The sequence below is a fragment of the Pan troglodytes genome, chromosome 4 (assembly GCF_028858775.2).
Source record: "Pan troglodytes isolate AG18354 chromosome 4, NHGRI_mPanTro3-v2.0_pri, whole genome shotgun sequence".
NCBI lineage: Eukaryota > Metazoa > Chordata > Mammalia > Primates > Hominidae > Pan > Pan troglodytes.
This window is the reverse complement of record NC_072402.2, coordinates 117,066,155-117,089,903: the sequence shown is the minus strand read 5'-3', so window position 1 is coordinate 117,089,903 and position 23,749 is coordinate 117,066,155. Positions and strand designations below refer to the sequence as shown.

General features: G+C 43.8%; 1 protein-coding gene across 6 annotated transcripts in view; it reads right to left on the bottom strand.

Moving 5' to 3' along the window:
* Nucleotides 1-23,749, bottom strand: part of TNFAIP8 (TNF alpha induced protein 8) — a 183,902-nt gene that overhangs the window by 106,017 nt on the left and 54,136 nt on the right. The window contains exon 1 of one of the 6 annotated variants that reach the window (XM_003950605.5): nucleotides 10,098-10,800. The exons of 4 other annotated variants lie outside the window; for them this stretch is intronic. In XM_003950605.5, coding sequence (XP_003950654.1) covers nucleotides 10,098-10,164 — 67 coding nt within the window. In that variant the 5' untranslated portion in view covers nucleotides 10,165-10,800. Of the gene's footprint in view, nucleotides 1-10,097; nucleotides 10,801-23,749 lie in introns of those variants that run through there. One more of the 6 variants, XM_063810603.1, reaches the window with a different exon arrangement.

Sequence of the window (23,749 nt, the reverse complement as noted above, 5' to 3'; positions counted from 1 at the left end):
ATTACTTTTAAATGCTCTAGAAAGCCTGTCCCAATACATAGTAGAGCTACAGAATAGATGTAACTCCCTGAATATAACAGAGTCTGGTTTTCAGAGGTAAGGGAAAGGACACTGCATTCTAAAATCTGAAAAGTAAAACTGCATATAGTTAAAACCACTTTTAAAATTATTTAGATGACCCGGAAAGTTCAGTACTACCTACATGGTTTTGAATATACACAATACTATATCAGTTCCTCTAACTGTAAGTCTATATTTCTCTATAGTGGTCAGTCAGATATTCAAGTTCTTCCTTCATAATGACGATCAATTCATTATAGCCCACTTGCCTGGTCTTCTAAACAATGTGCTTCCCATTCTGCTGATGGTCAGAATCTTTAAAACTCATCCACTTCACACATTTTATGAACAGGTAGCGGTTATTCGTTCAAGCAATGCAGAGTTCCTCCCTGGTAATGAAGTGGCTGAATATGAATGGGCAGGATTTCCTGACAACTGTCTTCTTCCTCAGGGCCAGATGTCACTTTTTATTGATAGCATCTAATATCCCCTCTACAGTTTCTAATTGGAGGTCTAGGGAATGGGAACTAGGGAGAATCAAAGGTTGTGAAGGAAACCAGGGATTCACTGTCTACTCTAAAGGAACCTGTAGATGTCACTGTTCAGATGTCATCTTTATGTATTTGTTAACTTCACAAACATTTATTGAGCACCTACCATGTACAGGTACAAGGTCAATGATGTAGATACAACAGCCATGATATCTGCCCTCACAGAGCCAGTCATGGGTGAGGGTGGGAAAGGGGTTGGAGGAGGAAACATAACATACTAATTAAAATATAGTACAATAAGTTTAATAGCAGAAAAGCAGGAGGTGTTATGAAAGCTCATAGGAGAAGTACCTCAATCAGGCCTGAGGGACGGAGTCGTGAAGGAAGGGTTCCTGAAAAAAGTAACGCCAGCCAAAGAAGAGGAAGAGAGGGAGAAAAGAAAGAAAAATGCCCCCAGGTAGAGAATAACCAGTCAGAAGTGAAGGCTGAAGACCAATGGCTATGATGGTTGGGTGACCACTGGAGATTCTTTGAGAAAGATAACTTAGCAACATGACTAGAGATAGCAGCCAAATTGCAAGAGGTTGCAGAATGATCTGGTGTTGAGAAAGCAGAGACAGCACTGGTGGACTATTCATTACTCCTGAAGGGAGTAAGTTGAGAGAGTACCTTGAGGAGAAAGCATTATCCAAAAAAAACCTGCAAATTTAGCACAGCTTTAAGTGGCTTTGAGGAAGGAATATGACATTCCCATAACTCTCCCATTGGCCAACACCAAATACGGGGAAGCAGGGTGACACCCAGCTCTTACAAAAACACATTTGCAAGAATTTGCGTGGACTCTGACATGGGTTTGAATAATGCAAATTTAAAAAGATAAAGTCAAAACCTTCTTCATGTTCAGTGGCTGGTGCTGGTTCCGCAGCTCTAACCTAAAGGGGACAACACAAGGTGTTATCTCTGAGAGGCTACCAAGCCCCAGATTATGCTCTTAGCAGTACAGGAGATACTATCATTAGAAGGGTGATACCTTGGGTTAAACTCTGATTTTCTGTTCTACCATCAGGTTCTTTTAAAAACACTAAACATCCCTTGGAGGAAAAGCCGGTGGATGACTAACAGCTAAGAGTAAAGAATTCACTCATCTCTTTGTTCCTTCCCTTCAGAGATGAGGACTAGAGGGCACCCCAGATAGGAAACAGAGATACAGAAATTAAGGCTGTTACAAGGGTTGGGAGAAGAATGAACACAAACTTGTCCCATTCCCAGTTCTGCCCTGGCCACTAACCCCATGCCTGCCTAAGACCAAGAAGACAAAGAGGACTGAATATAGCCAGCAGATAACTTGCAAAGCAGAAGTGAGAGTTTCAAATGCTTAGGGTTCCTTCTCTTCAGTGATGCAAATTTTTTTAAATGATGTAAAATACTCAGAACTGTTTTGATTGAGATTTCCATCTCTACTTCTCTAAACAGATTCAACCTCTAAAGGCCAGGAACCAAAAAAAATGACTTCCGTGAAGATATGATTTCTTTTGATGTGCTTCCAATCTGTGGGTGAAAATTTTGGTGGCACTCTTATCCCGGAGATAGCCAGTCTTCTCATCTAAGGCAAAAGCTGGAATCAAGTATATAAATGAAACTATAAAAGGCTCACATCCATAAATACGGTATCTCTGAGACTGAGCAAACACAGCAGTGATAGTTGAAGTCAGATGGCTTATAGCCCAAGGATCGTAAGCTGGTAGACTTGGGACCGAATCCAGCTCATGTAGTTTTTTTGTTTGTTTTAAGTTTTTTAACTGAACTTCAATGCCTTTAGATGAGACCTGTTGTTTCTAAATTTACCACAGGTCTCACGACTTGAGATTGTTCACATAGAGCACTATTTACACATTCATATTACTTGCCTGGTTCCTGTGGACATTTGAGTTTGGGACCATTGACTTATATAGACTAACATTAAAAACAAATAAGCAACCTCTCGCTTAGGTGGAGTTCTGGTGCTGTTTCACAGCAGAGCGCTGGAGGGTTATTGAGCAACAGGATCACTAAAAAACGATAAACCACAACAGTGTGCAACACCATTGTAATCAGATTTACAAAAAAAAAAAAAAAAAGCAGGAGACCAAAAACACCAGTGAAGCTCACCAGCCCTGAATAAAAGGTGTCTACGGCTTTGAAACCGCTTTATAACAGAAGTACCTGCCAGGAGTCACTGAGCTTCCTTCATGTGCACCGCTCCCACAATACCCCGACATCTGGATGTCCCAGAACACAAGCCTGGCAGCCAACATCCAATTCTGGTTCGGCAAAGGAAACGACCCGTCTATTCGGTGAACTAAGGCCATAAATGCACTATCTGTGGTATCCAACTAAAAATACTCAACTTGGTGCAATTCAAACCGCCACTCAGCCAGTCCAGCCACTTGGTGGCTATTTAAGACATCTGCAGCACATACCACAGAAACTGTGCCATCACCTGTCTGTTCATATGTCCGGATATGGAGGACCAAAGTCCCCACCCCTACCCCCACCTCAGCTCTCCATGACACTTCCTGCCACACCCTGCCCAGAACCCAAGAATCGGAAAGCTAATGCTCAAAGGAAGGTTTCAAGGTTGTCTTATTCAATCTCCCCATTCCTCAAACTTGTTCACAAATGAGAAAACAGGCCGAGCAAGTTGATATGATGAGTATCTTAAGAGGAACTATTAATAGAATTAAATCTCCAGGACCTCCATGGTGGCCTCAGGAGCTCAGGGCTCCTTTCTGCAACCAGCCTCCCGGGAGCAGGGCATGCCTTTGGGCACAGTGGTCCTCTGCAGCCTAGCCCAATGTTCCTGAATCGAATTTCTATGACCCACATGGGCAGTCTAGCTCACTCAAGTTCCTTGTTAGGGTCTGGGTGAAAGCCTCCCTGGTAATAAAGGGTTCCTCTGCTCTGGCTGGCCCCCTGTGCGTATATTTCCACACATTTCATGTGGTGGGGAAGATTGGCTGGCTAGGGACAACGCTCTGGAGTTTGGAATCCGATACTCCAGCCACAGATTTCATCTAAAAGATAAATGGCTACCTCTTCTGCTCCAACTGACTTACCACAAGATGGTGTTTTCTTGTGTCACTGTGACTTTCATTTTCACCAGCCTTCTGAATGTTGCCCCAGCCCCTTCCCCTGCTCTAGACAGCCATCCTCCTGGAGGACTCATCTAGAGAAAACTAAATGAAACTCTCTATGACTGATTGCCCCATTTTATTTATTTGTGTGCAGCTTCCAAAGCTTTACATTATCCACAGCCCATTTATTTCCATTAAAATGGATAAAATAATTAATCAAATATGGTGATTAAGGTCATAGTTATGAAATGTAAGGCCATTCTTTGCAGAAACATATGGCCTTATTAAACAGTTTTTACATACAAATTATATTGGACTTCAGTGTTTTATCGGAGCATGTAATTACCATAGATTGAAGAGCTGTCTATAATTAATTTGCTCCACTTCTTATTCTCATTGTTCAACTTACCAAACCTACTAGTACCTTGGTGATGCTTTATCGACCTCTGAGAATCCCTTTGTGATCTGCAGTGCTACTGTGGTTCACAAAATCTGTGTTCTTGCTCTCCCTGATAGCATCTGACATTTGTCATCAGGGATTGGCAATCCCATATACAGGGCCCCATTTACTACATACCATAGCCAGTCACCAAATTAGAGAAACTCAGTTAAAACAAAACAAACAAACAAATAAAACACCACAAGAGGAGACCTGTGTAGTAGACATTGTGGCTGACCCAACAGCATGTCCATTTCTCTCTCCCTGGGTAGCAATCCTGATCATTTTAAATAAATCACAGAAATCCCATAACCCCTTGCCATAGAGTGACGGGTTTAGGCAACCCAAGCCTAAGCCAATCATCACAGCAGATGCCATAGCCAATAAGCTGGTCACTGAGACATCAGAAATGTGTTGGGGGCTTCTGGAAAAAGTCACTTGCTTCTCTGACACAACCACAAGAAGCCAGTTCTCTCTCTCCTTCTGGACAGTGTATGGTGGATATGAAGTCTAGAATTGCTGTAGAATTTTATCAACATCAGAGACGCCAATTCAGGATGAAGCTCAATCACAGAGGGCAGAAAATGGGGCCTTTTTTTTTTGTTTTGAGAGACAAAGTCTTGCTCTATTTCCAGGCTGAAGTGCAGTGGCACAATCATAGCTCAATGCAGCCTCAAATTCCTGGGCTCAAGACATCCTCCTGCCTAAGCCTCCTGAGTAGCTGGGACTACAGGTACACACCACCATGCCAGGCTAATTCTTTTTTACTTTTTGTATATATAGAGTCTCAGTCTCACGATGTTGCCCAAGCTAGAAAGTAGGTTCTTGACATCACTGAACTGCTAAATCAAAACTTTGTTCCAGTTATGTGAGCCAACAAAAAAAACTCTTTTGTATGAACAAGTCTAACCTGGGGTTTCTCTTTCTTGTACAGTAAAAGCCACAACGGATGTAACATCCTGGGCAGCTAAGGAGGAATAGTGCATGAAAATTTCTAATCTTGCTGCTGGCTTTACAACATTCCCAACACCTGAAGGAGAGTGAGTGAAGGAGCCCAAGGATGCACAACTGATCAATGCTTTTGCCCATTTCCTCAAGCCTGCTGTCCAACAAAGGCCAGAGGGTAGCCCGAAAGCCTCCTCTCCAGCAGGGCCATGTCTGGCCTGTCTGGTGACTGATAGCAGAGAGCAGAGTCCTAAGGCTGGGGAAAAATGGGTGGATGCTAAGACACCACAGAGGCACAGATGGGGTAGGGGGTCTGTAAGGTAGGACCTGGGTCCCTGATCTTCCTCTCCGACTCACAGCTTGGTGCTGCCCTACCCTCCCTGACGGGGCTTCCTGATAATCCCCATGTGAGAATATCCTTGTCATACTGGGGGTGGCTGCCTGCCTGACAGGAGCAAAAAGGACAAGACTTGTAGGGTGTGACTAGGTGCTGAGAAGGTGTCTGTGTGTGTGCGTGTCAAAGTTCCAGATTCCAATCTGGAATAAGGAGCCAGGAATGAGGATGTCAGGTCTGCCCTGGGATCTCTCCCAGGAGCTGAAGGTGTGGTGAGGAGCTCAGGGGCACATGTGGTGAAGGGGAGGAACATTATTCAGCAGTTAGCAGGAGAGGGGCAAATCAGCGGAAAGCCCTGGCCTATTAAGGTCTGGCCAGATTTTTGTCTTAGAATGTGCTCAAAGTCCACTTGCGGCTCCGCAGACAGCAAATTGCATTTCTGCACTTCTACTTGGCAGTCTTACAGCTGAGATGCTGAATTCCAACAGAAAGATTTTCTGGAAGCTGGGGAAATCAGTTAGGGTGTTAATGAGGCTTTCTTTGGTGGCAACTTTAAATGAGCACTCTCATTCTCCATCTCCCACATGCAGCAAATGCTGTAATGCTCCAGTTTAGATGGTAAACAGGAACTGTAGAAATGCTTCTTGTCAAGCTTTCTTATGGCCTAGTGCTCACGGCAGCCCCGCATTAATATCTGCATTTCTGCATGTACTTTGTTGTCCTATTAGCCTTGACATTTTTTGTTTTATTTTTTTTTTTCTGGCTGCTAACTTCCAAGCACATGACCCTGAGTTTTGATAACGAAATTACCTCCAGCAAGCACTCATTCTTAGCTTCTCATCAAATCCAGCTCAGATAGCTCCCTGAGGAGCACCACTCTCCTAAAAATAGAAACCAAAAGACCACAGAGGTCTATGCCCTCAGGTTCTAGTGACAGGCAATTTTACTGAAAGGAGAAATGATACCAAAGGAAGCAAATCAATGCTAACCCTAATGGCTCAAGCTGGTGGGATGTCAAGCTCATTTATAGACAACATATACAAATAAACATGAAATCACCTTGGTTGGCAAAAAAGAAATAGTGCTATACAAACATATGCAAGTGCAAGATATGATGATGACGTAAATCTCATATAGTCTAGAATGGGAGCTCTGCTATAACAGGAAGGGAAAGAATGAGGCAAGAGAATTCAGGATGAGTTCTCTCCACAAGCAAATATTTCATGTCACTTTGTCCACTGGATACAGGCTAGGAGACAATTAAACAGGAGACAATGCCGATGACAGCACAAAGTCATTTTCTTCTATACTTAGCACTGGCCTGACTTTCATCATAAAGTGATATCAGAGGATTTGGCCTGTGTCCAGAGGACAATGGTCATAAGATCTAAAGGAGATAGAAGGGGAAAAAAAGGCTTGAGCTTGTTCAAAGTAAAACAAGAAGACAATGAGTATTGGGCCAAAATGGTCCATGTTAAGCTGTACTTGGTGGCGAGTTCACATTCTCTCCTCAACTAGTAATCCTGTTTTCAAATTCATTTTAAATAACATTTAATATTCAGTCTTACCAACTTTCAGGGTGAGGGGGTGATACTGAGAATGGGGTGATCAAACTTCTTAGGATTGTAGAAATTTTATATTTATTATATCCAAATAGCTTAAAAATGAATGCAAATAAGAAATAGAGGAGGCTTTATGAGACTGTAGCTTCTTGTGCTTCACAGCTAATGGGCAGAATATCATTGGGAAAACCTGAAGGATTTATCTCCATAGCAAAACAAAGCAAGGCAATATTCAGCAGAGTATTTCTCTGAAATAAGAAGTCTAAGCCTTTCTGTGTTTGTTATGAGGCCTCTATAGGTAGACAGAGACACAGCAGGGGAACATCTAAGATGAACCATGTTGAAACACAGGTGCTGGAGGAGCCCACAGCACTTTTCTTCCTCTCAGACCACTGCACTTGGAAGTCTACAGCTGCACGTGGTTATGTATGCCCCAGGGCAGGCAGGGTGGACGGAAGAGTGCCGGAGGCAGGAGGCAGGTTTTCATCCCAGCTCTCACACCATGAGGCTGGATGATCAGGGACATCTGCCTTGATTTCTTTGGCCTACGTTGCATTTGTAAATGAGAAGATTGGACTAAATCAAATGGCTTCTCATCTCATGCCCAGTACAAGTCAAATTCATTATAACTGTCCACAAGGCCCCACCATCTAGCCCCTCACCACCTCTCTGACTCATCTCTCCCCCTCCCTTAAGCCTCTGTACTCTTTCTGGAACACATCAGCCCATTCTCACCTCAGGGCCTTTGCAGCCGCTTGCCCTCTGTTTGGAAAGTTCTTCCCCCAGGATATCCACATCTGGCTTCCTCACACTTCTTAGGTGAGTCTAATATCAATCACATTCTCAGTGAGGATTCACTCACAATTGCAACCACAATTACCCACCTCCACCCTCTCACCCCCTGCAACAATCCCTATTTCCCTCTTCAGCTTAAAAATATCTTTTTCTACTTAGCACTCGGTTCTCCACTTATTATATATTTTACTTATTTATTTTGTTGATGTTTATTGCCCGCACCTAGAATATCAGCTCTCCAAGAGCAGGGATTTCTATCTGCTTTGTTCACTGCCTTAGTACCTGGAAGGTGCCTGGGACATAATTCAAGAAGTATTTGCTGAATAGATATGTCCATGGATGGCTGGAAGGGAGGGCAGAAGGATTACAGACCTTTACAATGTGTTTGGTCTGGGGTCTGTGGGGTGTGGTGCTTATGGTCAGAGGGCTCTCTCTGCCATTGGGATGGACTCTGTAACCACATGACAAAAACAAGCCAGCCCAGGTGAAACATAAAGGGCCCAGAGCGAGATGCGGTATGCTTTCACTCCACTGCAGAACCTCCCAAGCACTGCTTCCTGCTCACTCCATGCCTTAAGCTGATGGACATGTACACCCAGCATTCTCAGCAGTCATGCCCTGGACTCCAGACACTGTCTATGAGAAATTCCTTAAATTAATGTCATTTGGGGAGAGCACTCACCTCCTCTCTCTCATTCTTCATTTAAAATTCCTAGGCAAAAGAGAAGTACGTTTCCCTATTGCCAGGATATCACACTAGAGTTTATCCTGAATTGGGAAAAGGTGGTGATGCTCCCACAGGCAATTCAGCCAGCCAGTTCCACTAGATGGCAACATGGTCAGGATGTGCTGATATCCAAGAGTGAAATTTACCAGGAACAGAGTAGACAAGCTCCTACGCGCCACTCTGCCACTACGGTTCTCAGCTTGGCACGCACAACCTTGCCTCCCCTTCACTTCTAGCCTGGCTATTTTCAACCATGAATTTACAGTTCGTTCTCAAATGGTTCATGCTTACCCTTGAATGCTTATGACTTAATCACTCCAGCCTTGGAAGCTTTATGTACACGTCTTTCTGCCAAAGTACGCTACCTACCCTCCCTTTGGAACTCTACCCAAAACTCACTTCTTCCACAAAATCCTCCCAAGCAAAGCTGGCTCTGATCTCAACTCTATGTATGCAATGACATACAGTCACAGACACATAACCATTTTTTTTGAGACGGAGTCTCACTCTGTCACCAGGCTGGAGCGCAGTGGTGCGATTCTCGGCTCACTGAAATCTCCACCTCCCAGGTTCAAGCAATTCTCCTGCCTCAGACTCCCGGGTATACACACACACACACACACACACACACACACGAAAGGATCACATGCACAGCTCTAGGCATCTAGTAGATGAATGTACCTTTACTATAAATGATATGCAGGTGACCACATTCCATACAAGAGAAGTCAGGACTCTATGAAATAATATTTATTGGCTGCCAAGGGTTCAATAATGGACCAAAAGACTAGATATACCAACACCCACCTATGTCTTCCAAATTCTAGTTTTTCCCTAGTATTAAATTTAAGCTCCAAAAAATCTGTTGAGCAGAACAATTTTAAGTAAACCTAAGCAAATATTATATATCAACTTGAACAAAAGTGTATAAATACCAATATAACTTTAAGGGCTATTTAAAACACTCTATTCTAATCCTTGATAACTTTTTCAATTTACTTTAAAAATAAAATTAAGTCTACTTGTGGGAGCATTAAGTATGGCTAAAAACAAACCTAAGGTGTTATTTTAAAAGTACAAAATACTTTATATGTAAGGTAAACTGTTTTTTTTTTTTTTTTTTGGTTGTTAGAGAAAATGGCAACAGCAATATTCAAACAATTATCCAATAAGAGAATAGAAATAAACACCCTTGTGTTTACGGGTTGCCCCACGGTGTTACCACTGCTACCAGACCATTGGGAACCAGAGGTGTCCTACAGTTAATAAACACATGGAAAATGTAAAAGAGAAACTCTGAGTGAAAAAGCCATCCAATCTTTTCAGAGTCCCAACTCTGAAACATTTCAAATCTTTATCTGTTTACAAATGAAACTGTCTACATGCAAACTTTAAATGCCATTTTTCCACCCACAATACTCATACCTCTCCCTGCTTAACACTGGTTCCCCACACCCAGAGCCATAGCAAAACAAAACAAAACAGTGATTTGTTGAACACAGTAGTTCTAAAGCCACGACCAAACATTATTTCCTTGAAGACAGCAATACTATGTTAGTCATCTGAACATTTTACCAGATTTCAACAAAGACATTATATCTAAACATATTCTGAAGGCCGTTTTAACTCACCTAGTTTCAGCATTTTCTCCCCGTGTGCAATCAGAAGGACAACTTCACAGTATCTTGGTAGAGTCATACAGACTTGAGGAATGCATGCAACCACCCTGTTGACGTGTACCCTATGGAACCTGCATCACCCTCGGGGAGACTCAGTCCTTCTCAAGAATAATTCAAAATAATTTATACTATTCTTTTGAAAAATCTACCATAAGCTTACCACATAAATGCACAGAAGGCACTGGTCAACTACAGTCACTTTGAAAGTTGTCTTGCTTGTTATTCTGGGAGCTAGGTTTCGTCACTTGTAGTGGAATGCATTAGGTAGCCTTTAATTGTGAGTCCAGAGAGGTCTCCACATTCACAACAGGGATGGACTGGTTGCTGCCTGCACTTGCTCCCTGTAAACTACAACTACATAGAAATGCAAGATTACCTGTGACAAGCAAACAGGAGTATATTCAAAATCAAGCAGAAACAGGAAGTCTAATGTTTCAACATGCTAGAAAATAGAAACAGATACTTAGAAAAAAAAAAAAACTAAAAAAAAGGGAGAGGCCCCATTCACAGATGCCTGAAAAAAAGAAAATAAAAAAAACACCTCATTCCTACCTGTATAAACATGAACGTCTATTAATAATACGTATTGCTCAGAGGTGTTTCTGTTCTCAGGAGAACTAAGAACAGAGTTTGGACAATGTTGCTACTTAAAATCATCAGCCTTTTGCTTTAGAAGAGTATATAAGGTTTTCATAATGAATGTAAGTGTGAGTGTATCCAGGCATACACAATACACACATGTACACATACACATACATGCATATATACAATCTAATAGTTTCTTTAGGAGCCTGTTTATTTACCTGGGCATTTGGCAGTCATTGCCACCCACAAATCTTTCCTTATCCACTCCCCCAAGTAAGATTCAAGTGCACCACTTCTAAGAAGGCTTTTCTTGGGTGATCCCTATTAGGTATGTATGATCTCAATCTCTTCCTTTAGCCCCTACTGCACCTTGGTTGACCTTTCTTGGTAACACTTTTTGGTATCTATCACAGCTGTCCTTATATTATCTTCAGTTGTTTATCTATCTTACTCTCCCTACATGGTAAGCTTCTTGATTTTATTTCTATACTCTGTAGCAATAACACTCTACCTTGAAACTACCAAGCACCTAGCAAAAAAAGTGGAAGGTGATGGACAAACTCTCCAAGGCCTGGTTCAGAGTCTATTTATGCCACCTTCTGGTTGTGTATACGTGCAAGTTATTTAACACCCCTGAACAATTTTGCACTTCCGTAAGATGAGAATAACATCATCAATGTCACAGAATTGCTATTAAGATTTAACGAGAACCACGTGAAGCAAATAACATATTGCCTGATGCACATAGAGTTCTCAAGCAGTAATGAGCATTATTATTGACCTAAATTAAAATCAAATGCCCAATACTAATTTGGGAAGGAGGCCAAAAGAGATACCAAATCAACATCAATTTACAAACATATCTCTGTATTTCTTATTTTCTTTGGCCTACATTATCATGTGACTAACTCATAGCAATATGACATTTATACCTTAGAAACCATATTTTTGTGTTCTTTTGTGTTATCTCCCCAAATTCTGACTGGCCCTTCATGCCATGAAAACATCAGGGACTAAGGGTCAAAGAAGATGTCAAGAGAAAGCTCTTCCTGGAAGTGCAGGACCCTAAATCACAAGGACTTCCCAGGCTGTGACTCACTGGCAATTCCAAAGGTAAGCTACAAAGAGCAGAAATACTGCATCTAAACAGTGGAACAGGCCTCTCACATTTCCCTAAAATGTGACCTCAGTGGTGGCTGCGTGGCTAGGTGGTCACTAGGAACCACTCTTTCCAGTTCTGCTGGGGGAGGATGGGGCGGGGCAGTGCAGTGAGGCTGCAGGAAGACAAGGCTGGAGGAAGAATCCTGCAGTCCTATGTGAAAACAACTGCCTTCATGGCATCAGGGCCCTTACACATGCTCCAGGCCCAGTCGGGGAGGCACCAGCAAGGTCCCAACACCAGGCAAGGGCAGAGGACATGGTAGCCTCATGTATCCAGTGGGCACCTCTACACCCAGCAGGAAACTCCTGGTTTTGGAGAGAGCTCTCCAAACACAGGAGAACAAAAAGCAAAGCATCTGCACAGGCATTTCCCTAAGACACTCCTTTTCTCTCACTTGAGACTAGAATGCCCAAGATATCCCCAGATCTATTCAAAGTGTGCTGTTTAAACCAGTCCCAGCAGTTAGCATCCTGCTTATCCTACTAGATTTGGGAACAAAGAAGAGTCATCACAGACATAGGCTAGAGAGCAGGGAGATTCTCAAGTAAGTATTTATGAAGCAGTCAAACCTTACAGAATAGCCTTATGTTTAAAAAAAAAAAAAAAAGCTAATATCTCTTTGTAGATATGACTATGCACAGCACTTCCATGCTTCCCTAGGACTTGTGAATTAAGACACTCTAGGTAGGTTCAGGGATCAACATTGTGATGATTGCCCAATGTGGATGCATCACCCATGCTTCAAGGCAAGGAGGAGAGTGGAGGCAGCCAGGACTTCCAGCCCTAGGAGCCCTGCCTGGTGGCCTAGTGGCTGAAGAATCTGTCCAGGCCTAGCTTCATGAAAGCAATTTGTGCTCAGGAATATAGTTGGCTCTTGGCCTTTTTCTTGGTGGGCACAACTCTGCAGCAGAAGCGCAGGGCTAATCTGTACCCCAAGCCCTAACCCCCAGCCCCTGAGAGTGCAACTGGCATTGACAGTCATGGAGGTAGCCTGGAGTGTCACAGTAATACCAAATAAGCTGTCATTAGGGAAGTCTGCGGCCATCTTATCTGGTACTTCTTCTCTATCTCTCTGCAAACACATGATGGTGGCCATGAGAAAATGAGATCCTTCTCTTCTGTGTGTGTGTACTCCACATTATCTCGGCATCTCAGAGCAAGAGACTATCACTTACATCATTTCACTCTCCCCACACCCAGCGAAAGTGGGTGGCAATCCCAGTTTCCAAAGCGAGTGTCAGAGCAGAGAGGTTAAGCAGCATATTCAGCAGGACCCTGCACAATAGGGCAGGGCTGAGAGGAGAGGCCATGAGGCCTAACCCCTACCCTCCCAGAACAATCTCTAGACACACATGCTCTCGCTGGCCTAGTTTCATCAACTGCTTATCACATACCCCAAGAAAAATATTTCCTTTATAGCTACCCACATCCTTATCAGAAGCACATTCAACAAAATCATCAAAAGAGTGATGACATTTGTGTCTGCATAAAAAGATACTTTCATTTGTTTATTTCATCTAATTCTACAGCCTCAGACAGAACTGGAAATGTCTACAAAACACCTTGGCCTTTATGCTTTGGCATTCCCAGGACGTTCCCTAATCCCTAGTGCTTAATGCCATGGCTGCCAAGATAAATTTCATTTTCTTTCTGTTCAACCTTCCTCTCTTCCCATCAGTCCTCTCTGTACCCTCCTCGTATGCTGAATCCTGCCCATGCTAACTCTTTCAATGGCCTGCTTAAACCATGGCGCTAATTATAGCTTCCCCCTCCTCTATTCAACTTACTCCTCTTTGTCTCTCTCCTCTTCTTCAAAGAGGAAAGAGTCATTGGTGAAGCAGGGAGGAAGGCAGGCTGAGAAGGAATTATTCCAGGAGACTCAGGGACTGAGATAAACAATATGCTCAGAAGCGTTTTCCAGATGGCCTAACAGAGACGGCGGATGGTCAGACTCACTTCTCACATAAAGGAGGCCTTGCACAGCACAGGATTTCCCCAACCTTTTCTGGACATGGCCTTGCATGGTCCATGTCTAGACAAGGCTGGGGAAATCCTGCTGCTAAGCACCTGGAGATGTCCACAGTGTGCATGGTGCTCTCACTGTGGTCCACTCAGTCCTCGCCAAAACCCTGGGAGGTGGGCATCATTATCCTCGGATTACAGGTGTGGAAACCCAGCTCCATAAAGTTAACATATCTGTTCAGCAGAATGCTGGGATATGAGCCTACATCTGCTGGCTTTTTTCTCTTCATATCATATCGCAAAAGCATCCATGATTCACCAGACAGAAAGCACAAAAAGCAAACTGTGTGGAAAATAGGAAGAACACCTTTCTATTTAATAGAAAGGCAAAAGACCTCCCAAGGCCAGGTAGAGTGGTGAGTTAAGCAGTGTGAACAGCTGCTGCTGAGGGCCAGCACAGGGGCAGAGACTGCTCAGGTCTGTCATCACCACAGCTGCCATTCACGTTGCCCGCCCAAATGGGTTGCACAAAAGGTAAGTGTGGGAAGGTAGGCCTTTTTATCATATAGTACTTATTTCTATGTTTTAAGTATAAATTGTGTAAAAATGTTGTTAGAAGCAAAAAAAGAAGACTATCTTCTAATTTCTCTTAGAATCAGATAACTTGGGTGTTGGCAAGACCGCTGATACCATCTAACCTCATTTCACAAGCCAGGAAAACAGGGCCATCCAAGGAGGCTGAAAGGCATGCCCAGAATCCCACCACTAGCTGTGAGCAGCACAGCTGCGGCACTCGCTGGGTCCTAGGCCTGCAGAATGAGCATCTACGTCTGTCTTCCTATGATTCATGCTCAAGTCTCTCTTCACACTTGCACCACCAATGAAAACACTAAATCAGCATTTAGAAAGCAAAGAAACACCGAGTGCTGGCTGCAATAAATATGCTGGCATTTGAATGTGGTTTATTCTCTACTGAACTGAATATAAACAGAGGCCTGACATTTTATAGCATTCTTCCATTGCAAAACCTCATGTAAAACTGAACATGATCCCTCGTAATAAAATACTAAACTAATTAAACTCTCAATTTGCCAAGAAAAACTATCCAATTGTAAGGTAAGTTTCTCTGTAAATTTCTAGAAATTCTGGCTAATAAGGGAACATATGATATTTCCCAAGTTAAATTTCTCATCCTCCCTCCATCACCAACCTGTTATTTTTTTCTCTCTGTTTTAACCTCTCTGGCTCCCTTCACAACCTTGTCACTCAGTCATCACTGATTCCTCCCTTGGTTTGGGTGGTCACTTACTCACCAAGTTCTGCTGTCTTCTCATCTGTGTGTCTCCCATTCTCACTTCCATTTGCATTCTGTTAAACCTCCTTTTGTTTTTAAGGTAGCAGAAGGTGGTTTCTTGAAAAGACAACAATCCAGAGAATGCTAGCCAAGCACTTCTATTCTCCATTCCCTCTCTAGAGGACAGAGAGCTTTCTCATTATGTAGTTTTACCCATGTGGCTATTTTCAAACCAAATTTTTTTTGCGAAGTAAGTTTCAAAAACTTTTCCAGGCTGGACACAGTGGCTCACACCTGTAATCCCAGCACTTTGGGAGGCTGAGGCAGGTGGATCACCTGAGGTCAGGAGTTCGAGACCAGCCTGGCCAACATGGTGAAACCCCGTATCTACTAAAAATACAAAAATTAGCCAGGCGTGGTAGTGGGCACCTGTGGTCCCAGCTACTTGGGAGACTAAGGCAGGAGAATCGCTTGAGCCCAGGAGGCAGAGGTTGCAGTGAGCAGAGATCGCGCCACTGCACTCTAGCCTGGGTAACAGAGCGAGACTCTGTCTCAAAAAACAAACAAACAAAAAAACCCAAAACAATAAAACCTTTTCCAATTTAGAGAGCAATCAGAATTATAACGTCTTGAGTATTTTCCTTTTGATTTTTTCCCCTAAGAAAAGCACACATCATTTTTGAATGTTTGTGGGGAAAATATGATGTGTCACCCAGTTCTGGGCCTCTTCCCATCTGTACCCTGAGCCCACATGTTCATGTACTCCACAGTCAACACACATCCGCCCCCATCCGCCTCAGCCTAACAAAATGAAGAAATTTACTCAACGACAGGGCTGGCAGCAAATCATTCCCAATGGGGGTCTGGGAACAGACATTTCCAGGAAACAACATCTCATCTCCTGGAAAGGAGTTGGAGCCTCATTTCCCCTTTCCACAAATGCAGTCCTTTTCTTACAGAGGAGGAAGAGGCCATGGGAGCCCGAGCCCCTATCCTGTGGTATATACTTCTGTCTCCTCTCTCTTCTTGTCACCCAAGCCCCTTCAGGACAAAGGAGGGCACACGGGCTGGTTTAATCTGGAAGAGGCTCACTAATTCAGTAAAGGGATGGGTCAAAACTAAATTCATAAATGTTCTTACTTCCAAACAGCTTCTCTTCTAGGGCTCCATATCTCATCTTCCCATCAGTCATTCAAACTAAAACTCTCTGGCTCAGTGTCATCGTGGGTCCCACTCTCCCTCTTCCTCACCTTCAAAACACTCCTCTGCCTTCTCTTCATTTCCAGCCCCATCACCCCAACCTCCTTCAGGCTCATCCTCTGGCCTGAACTTCCTGTGCTTCTTACTTAGTTGTCCTCATGATACATTTTCTCAAAGCACAGCCCGATCACCCTTAACACTGCCATGTGTACCTAGAATTAAGTTTAAAAAGCACTTCCATATCCTCTCTCACCATGTTACCCTCTGATGAGGAGCACGCAATGCTTCCCTGCTGCTCAGGGGTCTGAGTCCATGAGTCAACATAGGACTTAAAGCAGTCCCCAGTCCTGCCCCCACCGTGCTTCACTGTTTTGCCTCTGGGCCTCTGCTCACCTGCTTTCCTCAGCCCCTCGGATTCTTTCCATCATCACCAGCTGCAAAACACTGCCAGTCTCCCAAGGCTCAGCTCAGATGGAGCCTTTCATGACACTGTAGCCAGTCACTGCTCCCACTCCTGCATCTCCGTGATATTTGGACACTTACAGCATTTCCCACATTTTGCTCCAAGAGATAGCCATGTTTGGCTCCAAGAGGTAACCATCACTATACACACCTCATCAGCCCTATTACACCACACATTCCTAAACGACAGGGTGATTTCTTCATTCATTCAGCATGAATGAATCCACCTGCATTTACCTAGTACCTACTGAATGGTAGGCATTGACTTAGATGCTGGGGACATGGGAAATGAAACATAAGGGGTTGCCTGTGTTACAAAACTGACATTCAGTGGGAAAAAGCGGCAGCAGACCAGTAAGCACATACATAAATGAAGGACGGATTGTGAAAGGTGCTAGGGCAAAAATAAACAGGGGGTTCTGACGGAGACCACTCTAGCAGAAGTGGCATTGGAGGTATATGCTGAAAGCCACAGGAATAATGGTCTGGGCAGCAGAAAGAGCAAGTGCTACAGCCCGAGACAGGACAAGCCAGGCATGCTTCAGGGGAAGGAGGGGACAGGGGCTGGTGTGGCTACAGTGACGGAAGCAAGGGGAGGAAAGCTGTAAGAAGCAGCTGGGAGGCCAGGCGCGGTGGCTCACGCCTGTAATCCCAGCACTATGGGAGGCCGAGGCCGGCGGATCACGAGGTCAGGAGATCAAGACCATCCTGGCTAACACGGTGAAACCCCATCTCTACTAAAATACAAAAAAAATTAGCCGGGTATGGTGGCGGACGCCTGTAGTCCCAGCTACTCGGGAGGCTGAGGCAGGAGAATGGCGTGAGCCCGGGAGGCAGAGCTTGCAGTGAGCTGAGATCGCGCCACTACACTCCAGCCTGGGCGACAGAGTGAGACTCCGTCTCAAAAATAAATAAATAAATTAATTAATTAATAAATTAAGTAATTAAATAAAATAGAGCAGCTGGGAGTTAGGCAAAGGCCAGAATATGTAGACCATATAGGACATGGTAAGGAGTTTATATTATATGACAGGAATGTAAAACAGGACAAACATCTGGAAGGCAAAGTGACAATAAAGATCAAAAACCTTAAAACTCCACAGGCCCTTTGAACCACTTACAGGAATACATCCCATGAAATAGACAGAAGTGTGGACAAGTGCAAGGAAACTGCGCGGGGTTATGACAATGACCCCATATGAAAACTTTTAGAGCCTAACTATCCACATGGGGACTGATTAAGTAAATTATGGCACATCCATATATGGCATGTAATGCAGTCTTTTTATTTTTATTTTTTATTTTTTAAGAGACAGGGTCTTGCTATGTTGGCCAAGTTGGTCTTGAACCATTGGCCTCAAGCAATTCTCCTGCCTCAGCCTCCCAAAGGGCTAGGATTACAGGTGTGAGCCACTGCGGCTGGCCAGTAATGCAATCTTTAAAACCGATCTTGCAGAGTATTAATAACATGAGAACTCTTCACAAAGGCTACAAAACAATATATAAAAGCAAAGAAATTATATTAAGCCATATATAATTTTTAAAGAGAAAACTATAAGCACACAGAAAAGAGCCTGGAATGATGATATTCACAATATATTTTTTTCTGGGTAGTGACAATAAGGAGTGCCTCTTTTTCTTTTATTGGTCAAATTGTAGTTGATAAATACACTACACAAACATGTAATACTGCTGTGATAACGAAAAAAGGTTTCAAAAACCCTGTGAGTTACAAGGCACAGCAGAGAGGATATCCCATGAAATCATATAAATAAATAGAGGCTGCCAATCAGGAGGCGGCTGGGGCAATCTTCTGTCTTTTCAGGGAATTTTCAAAGCGAAACAGAAAAACAAACCATAAAAACTCCCTAGAACTTGGGGCAGGAAGTGTGTCATTCCCTTTTTGCTTATCCCTGTGACTCAGCAGTGACTGGAGGCCCCTCTGATCCATGCACGAAGAAGTTAAAGATAGGAGTTCTGAGAGGATGGAGACTTAGAAACCTCACCCAGGAGCTCCCAGCCCCGAGGGGGAAGTTGGGAATGTTGAACTTGGAACTTCTTTTTTTTTTTTTTTTTTTTGAGATGGCGTCTTGCTTTGTGGCTCAGGCTGGAGTGCAGTGGCGCGATCTCGGCTCACTGCAGCCTCCACCTCCTGGGTTCAGGTGATTTTCCTGCCTCAGCCTCTCGAGTAGCTGGCATTATAGACACTGGCCAACACACCTGGCTAATTTTTGAATTTTTGGTAGAGATGGGGTTTCATCATTGAACCTGGAACTTCTAAGGAAAAAAATATTCTCTATTCTTTTTTAGAGTCATTACAACAGCAACCAACAGTCTTACCTATAATGTTACAAATTAAACATGATTAAGCTTTTGTCTATTTCCTTTGAATAAGATTTACTTCACAAGACCCAAACCCACTGTTGTTCCAAGCCTTCTTCCCAAACAGGTTTGAAAGTTTAACAAACAGTCTAGACAAGTCTCAACAAGTCTCAGGTATTTTGATCCTGGTTTACACAAGCTCAAATTGAAGGAGTTTTACTGCAGAAGCCCATTCAGCCAATTTATGCCCCTGTTCCCCACTGGGAAGCAAAGATGATTTGGTTCCTGTGTCCCCATCTGGCAGCCTCCTAAGCTCAGCACTCAACAGCCAAAGAACACAGATTACAACTGATTTGCTAACAGAAGCCCACATGCTTCTTTTAGTCCATTTTTAATAACCCTCTGGAAACTACAGAGTGGAGGGAAACATACACAGCACTATAAAATAAAACAGCAACTTTTGACTCTGGAATCATTTACATTTTTAAGGTAAATTAAATTAAAATGTGAGGACATACAATTAAAATCCAGGACCACTGCCTTCCTACCTTTATTTAACAAATATTTATTGAGGCCTTACTGTGCCCTATGTTAGACTCTAGGGTAAATGACAAACAAGTGGCCAGAGGAGTGATGTGTATGTATGCAGGGTGGGGTGGGAATGTGCTTGAGGGAGGCAGATATTTCCGAGAAACTCCAAGAAATGCAGCCAGCGTGGGAACAGGTTATTAAGGATCTTATAAGCCCTGTTAAAAAGTTTAGATTTTATCAAAACTCTAATGAGGCATTTTAAGCAAAGGATGATGCAATCAGATGGACATTTTATGAGGCCAATAGCAGCATAGGATGTTAGACTGGAGAAAGTGTAGGGGGTGCAACTGTCCTTTAAGTAACCTAGGAAAGAGATGGCAGCAGTGGCTTGGTCTTAGTTGGTGGCAGTGCACAGTGACAGGCAGTATATAGAGTGTACAGCTATTCACGGGAGAACTGACTATACTGACAATTGATTGGGCATAGGGGTAAGGCCAGAAGAAGCAGCCTTCCAAGTTTCGAGATAGTTACCTGGGTCATTGACTAAGGGGAAAAGTGAAAGAGAAGGCAAGTTCAGCTTTCTTCACATCAAATTTGAGTTGCCTATGAGACATCAAAGAACATTTTCTAGCTAGACACCCAGGTCTAGAACTTAGACAAGAGCTTGGGCCTGGAATGTAAGTTTGGGAGGCACCGGCATGTAGAGAATCTGAAACCCTAGAAATGCGCGGGGTCACCAGGGAGAGAGTAGAATAAGAAGGGCAGAGAATCCAGGTAGAGCCTAAGAAATACCAACGTTTTGATATTGGACAAAGAGGAAGAAGCCTGCAAAGAAGACCAAGGAGGGGCACAGAGAAAACGGGGAGGAAAATCAGGAAAGTGGATTATGGAGGACCAGTCTGTCTACAGAAATGGGAGCAGCATGGACTCGTTTGGAATGGTCAGGAAGAGAAGTGAAAGGTCCCCACCTAGCACTAAAATGCCAGAGGCTGCTCAACTTCTCCACGCCTGTGTATTTCTGGAGTTATTGGTAAACAGCAGGGGGCCAAATGGGAGGCAGCAAGAAGAGAGCAGGTTCTGAGATAAACTTAGCAGGAGATCCTGGCCATAGCCAGCATGGTCTGCTCAGAGGCTGGAAAAGGGGCCAAGGGCCACAGAAGTGATGAAATGCCAAGGTCCTGGGACCACCCCTCAAGGAGTAGCACTTCATCATTCAGCCACAAGTATGTATAGGTCATTTACTGCGTGTGAGCACTGCTGATGGTGCTGGGGATAGAGCAGTGACAAAAGTTCTAACAAAATAGCTAGAAAAACAGGATTTTGAGTGGAGATAAACGCTGTGGAGGGAAAAAACAAACCAGAGGCAGGGGCTAGAGAGTGGGTGGGAGAGAGGAGCATTTTGGATAGGCTTTCTCCTGGGGTAACATCTGAGCAGAAACCTGAGAAAAATTAGAGTGAGAGCCAAGGAACAATCTATGGGGAAGGGGCTTCCAGGCAGAGGAAGGGGTGTGTGCAAAGGCTCTGAAGTAGGAGGAAAGAGCTTGGGAAGTTTGAGGAACAGCATGGTGGTCAGTGTGGCCTGACTGAGGCAGGAAAGGAGGGAGTGGGAGGAAATTAGGTAGCAGAATTGGGCAGAGGCCACATGAAGGGGAGCCTGTAGCTCCTGGTAAGGAGTGGGGAGTTTGTCCGTTGGAATGGAAAGCCGTGGGGGGTTGGAGCAAGGGAATGACTGTGATCAGCGATAAGACCATTCTCATTGCACAAAGACTGTCTGAGAGTGACAGTGCAAGAGCACAGGGGAGTTAGGAGGCTTCTGAGGCTACCCAGAAGAGAAGTGATGGTGGGAGAAGAAGCAGTGAGATTTAGGATGTGCGTATTTGCTAGGGCAAGTGGAAAGAACTTGCTGCCAGGTGAGCTGTGTGATGAGTGAACAGAGGAATCAGGATGCCTCCTGGGCTTGTGGCCTGAGAGCTGCATGCACGAAAGGCAAACCCAGGAAGGAGCCAGTGTGGGGTAAGGGGCATGCAATCAAGATGCCTATTTCTAGTGGAAATGTAAAACAGACAACAGAATAATCACATCTGGAGTTTGGGAAAAATGTGTTAAATACATTAATTTGGAAGTTATTAGTATTTGGTATTTATCCTCCAGGACTAGAAATCATCCAGATTCTCAATCTTGGCTGTATGCTGGTATACCCAGTAACAAAATATGAACAAAAAAAACCAATTCAAACCAAAACAAAACAAAAACTGATGCCCACAAGTCTTCCCCAAAGGTTCTCAATTAACTAGACTTGGTATCCAAGTCTAGTCTTTTTTTTGAGATGGAGTCTCGCGGTGTTGCCCAGGCTGGAGTGCAGTGGCTCAATCTCGGCTCACTGCAAGCTCCGCCTCCCGGGTGCACGCCATTCTCCTGCCTCAGCCTCCTGAGTAGCTGGGACTACAGGCACCGGCCACCACGCCCGCCTAGTTTTTTTGTGTTTTTAGTAGAGACGGGGTTTCACCGTGTTAGACAGGATGGCCTCAATCTCCTGACCTTGTGATCCGCCCACCTCGGCCTCCCAGAGTGTTGGGATTACAGGCATGAGCCACCGTGCCCAGCCAAGTCTAGTCTTTTTTAGTTTTTTGTTTTTTGTTTTTTGTTTTTTTTTAGCAGGTTAAGAACCCTAGAGACAGTGTAGTATGGAGAAGAAAGTCAAGGACTAAGCCCTGGGGCAATTCCATCTGTAGAGGCCCTTGGAGAGAACAGTTATTCAGGTAGGAGAAAAAAAGGGGATGTGATGCCCTGGAAGTCAAGTCAGGACAGTGCTTCAAAGGGAAGTGAGGGGGTGGGGGTGGTTACAAGGTCATACTACAAAAAGAAAAAGAAGGGGGCCGGAATGGATGATGCCAACTACTACTGAGAGACTGAAAAAGATGAGGACTAGAACAGGCCACGGGATTTGTTAAAATGGAGGTCTTTGGTGACCTTAACAGAAAGGGTTTTTGAGGAGTAGTGGAGTGGGGAGGGGCAGCAGGAAGGGGAGATTGTACACACCCCAGGAGACAAGTCTTCTAGCAGTTCTGCCAGAATGGGCAGGAGAGAAGTGCCATAGAGCTGGAAGGCTACATTGAATAGAGAAATTTCTTTAACTTGTTTTTTAAGAAGGGTGATAAAAAGGCATGTTCTGATGGTGACAGGGATGTTTCCATAACTGGAAAGAAATTGACGTGCAAGAGAAAGAATATAATTGCAGGAGGACTTGAAGAAGTTGGAGAGAAAAAGCCTTTAGGGACCCTGAACCAATGAATCTGAAATTCCCCAACTGCCAGATGTATCTTCATTTTTCATTTTCCAGGAGATGTAATATGTCCTAAAAATCACAGTCGCTAGATTGAAATCAACCTTAAAAATCATCTAGTCCAACGTCTACTCCCAGTCCACTACTTGAATCCCCTGTGTCCCCTCCCAGTAGTCATCTTGACAACCTCCACTGAAAGGCAATTTCTACACTCCACCCACCCCAACACCAACCCATGGTTCATGATCTCTTCGGACACTCCTTGAACTGAACAGAAATCTGTTTTCCTGTGCTTCAATCCACTGGTTCTGGTGCTGTGCCTTCGGGATACACAGAACATGTCTAATCCCTCTTTCACATCTTTCAAACAAATGAAAACTAGTAACTCCTGTCCCACCTTGTTAATTATGTACTCCCTAAACCAAGCCAGTTCTTTTCACATGTATGGACAAACAGATTCTATTCTAGAAAATATCTAGACATGGGCTACAAATCCACCCCGGCGTTCTTTAACATAAAGAAGGTATTGTCAAGCATAATAGAATAAAAGGTGCACCAATATACATAGAAATAACCCATAATAATCCTGGTTACCAAGAAACCAGAGAGGTTCCAGGCTAGTTGGACTTAATCCACTCAATCCTTAAGCACTCATTTAATTATCTTTCTCTCCATCTTGTTCCCCAATTCTAGCAGAGAACTCTCCCACAACATGTGTGTACGCATACACACCACACACTCAACATATGCACACTCACTCAGACTCTCAGATAGGAGAAAATTTGACCATCAACAGCTGCCGT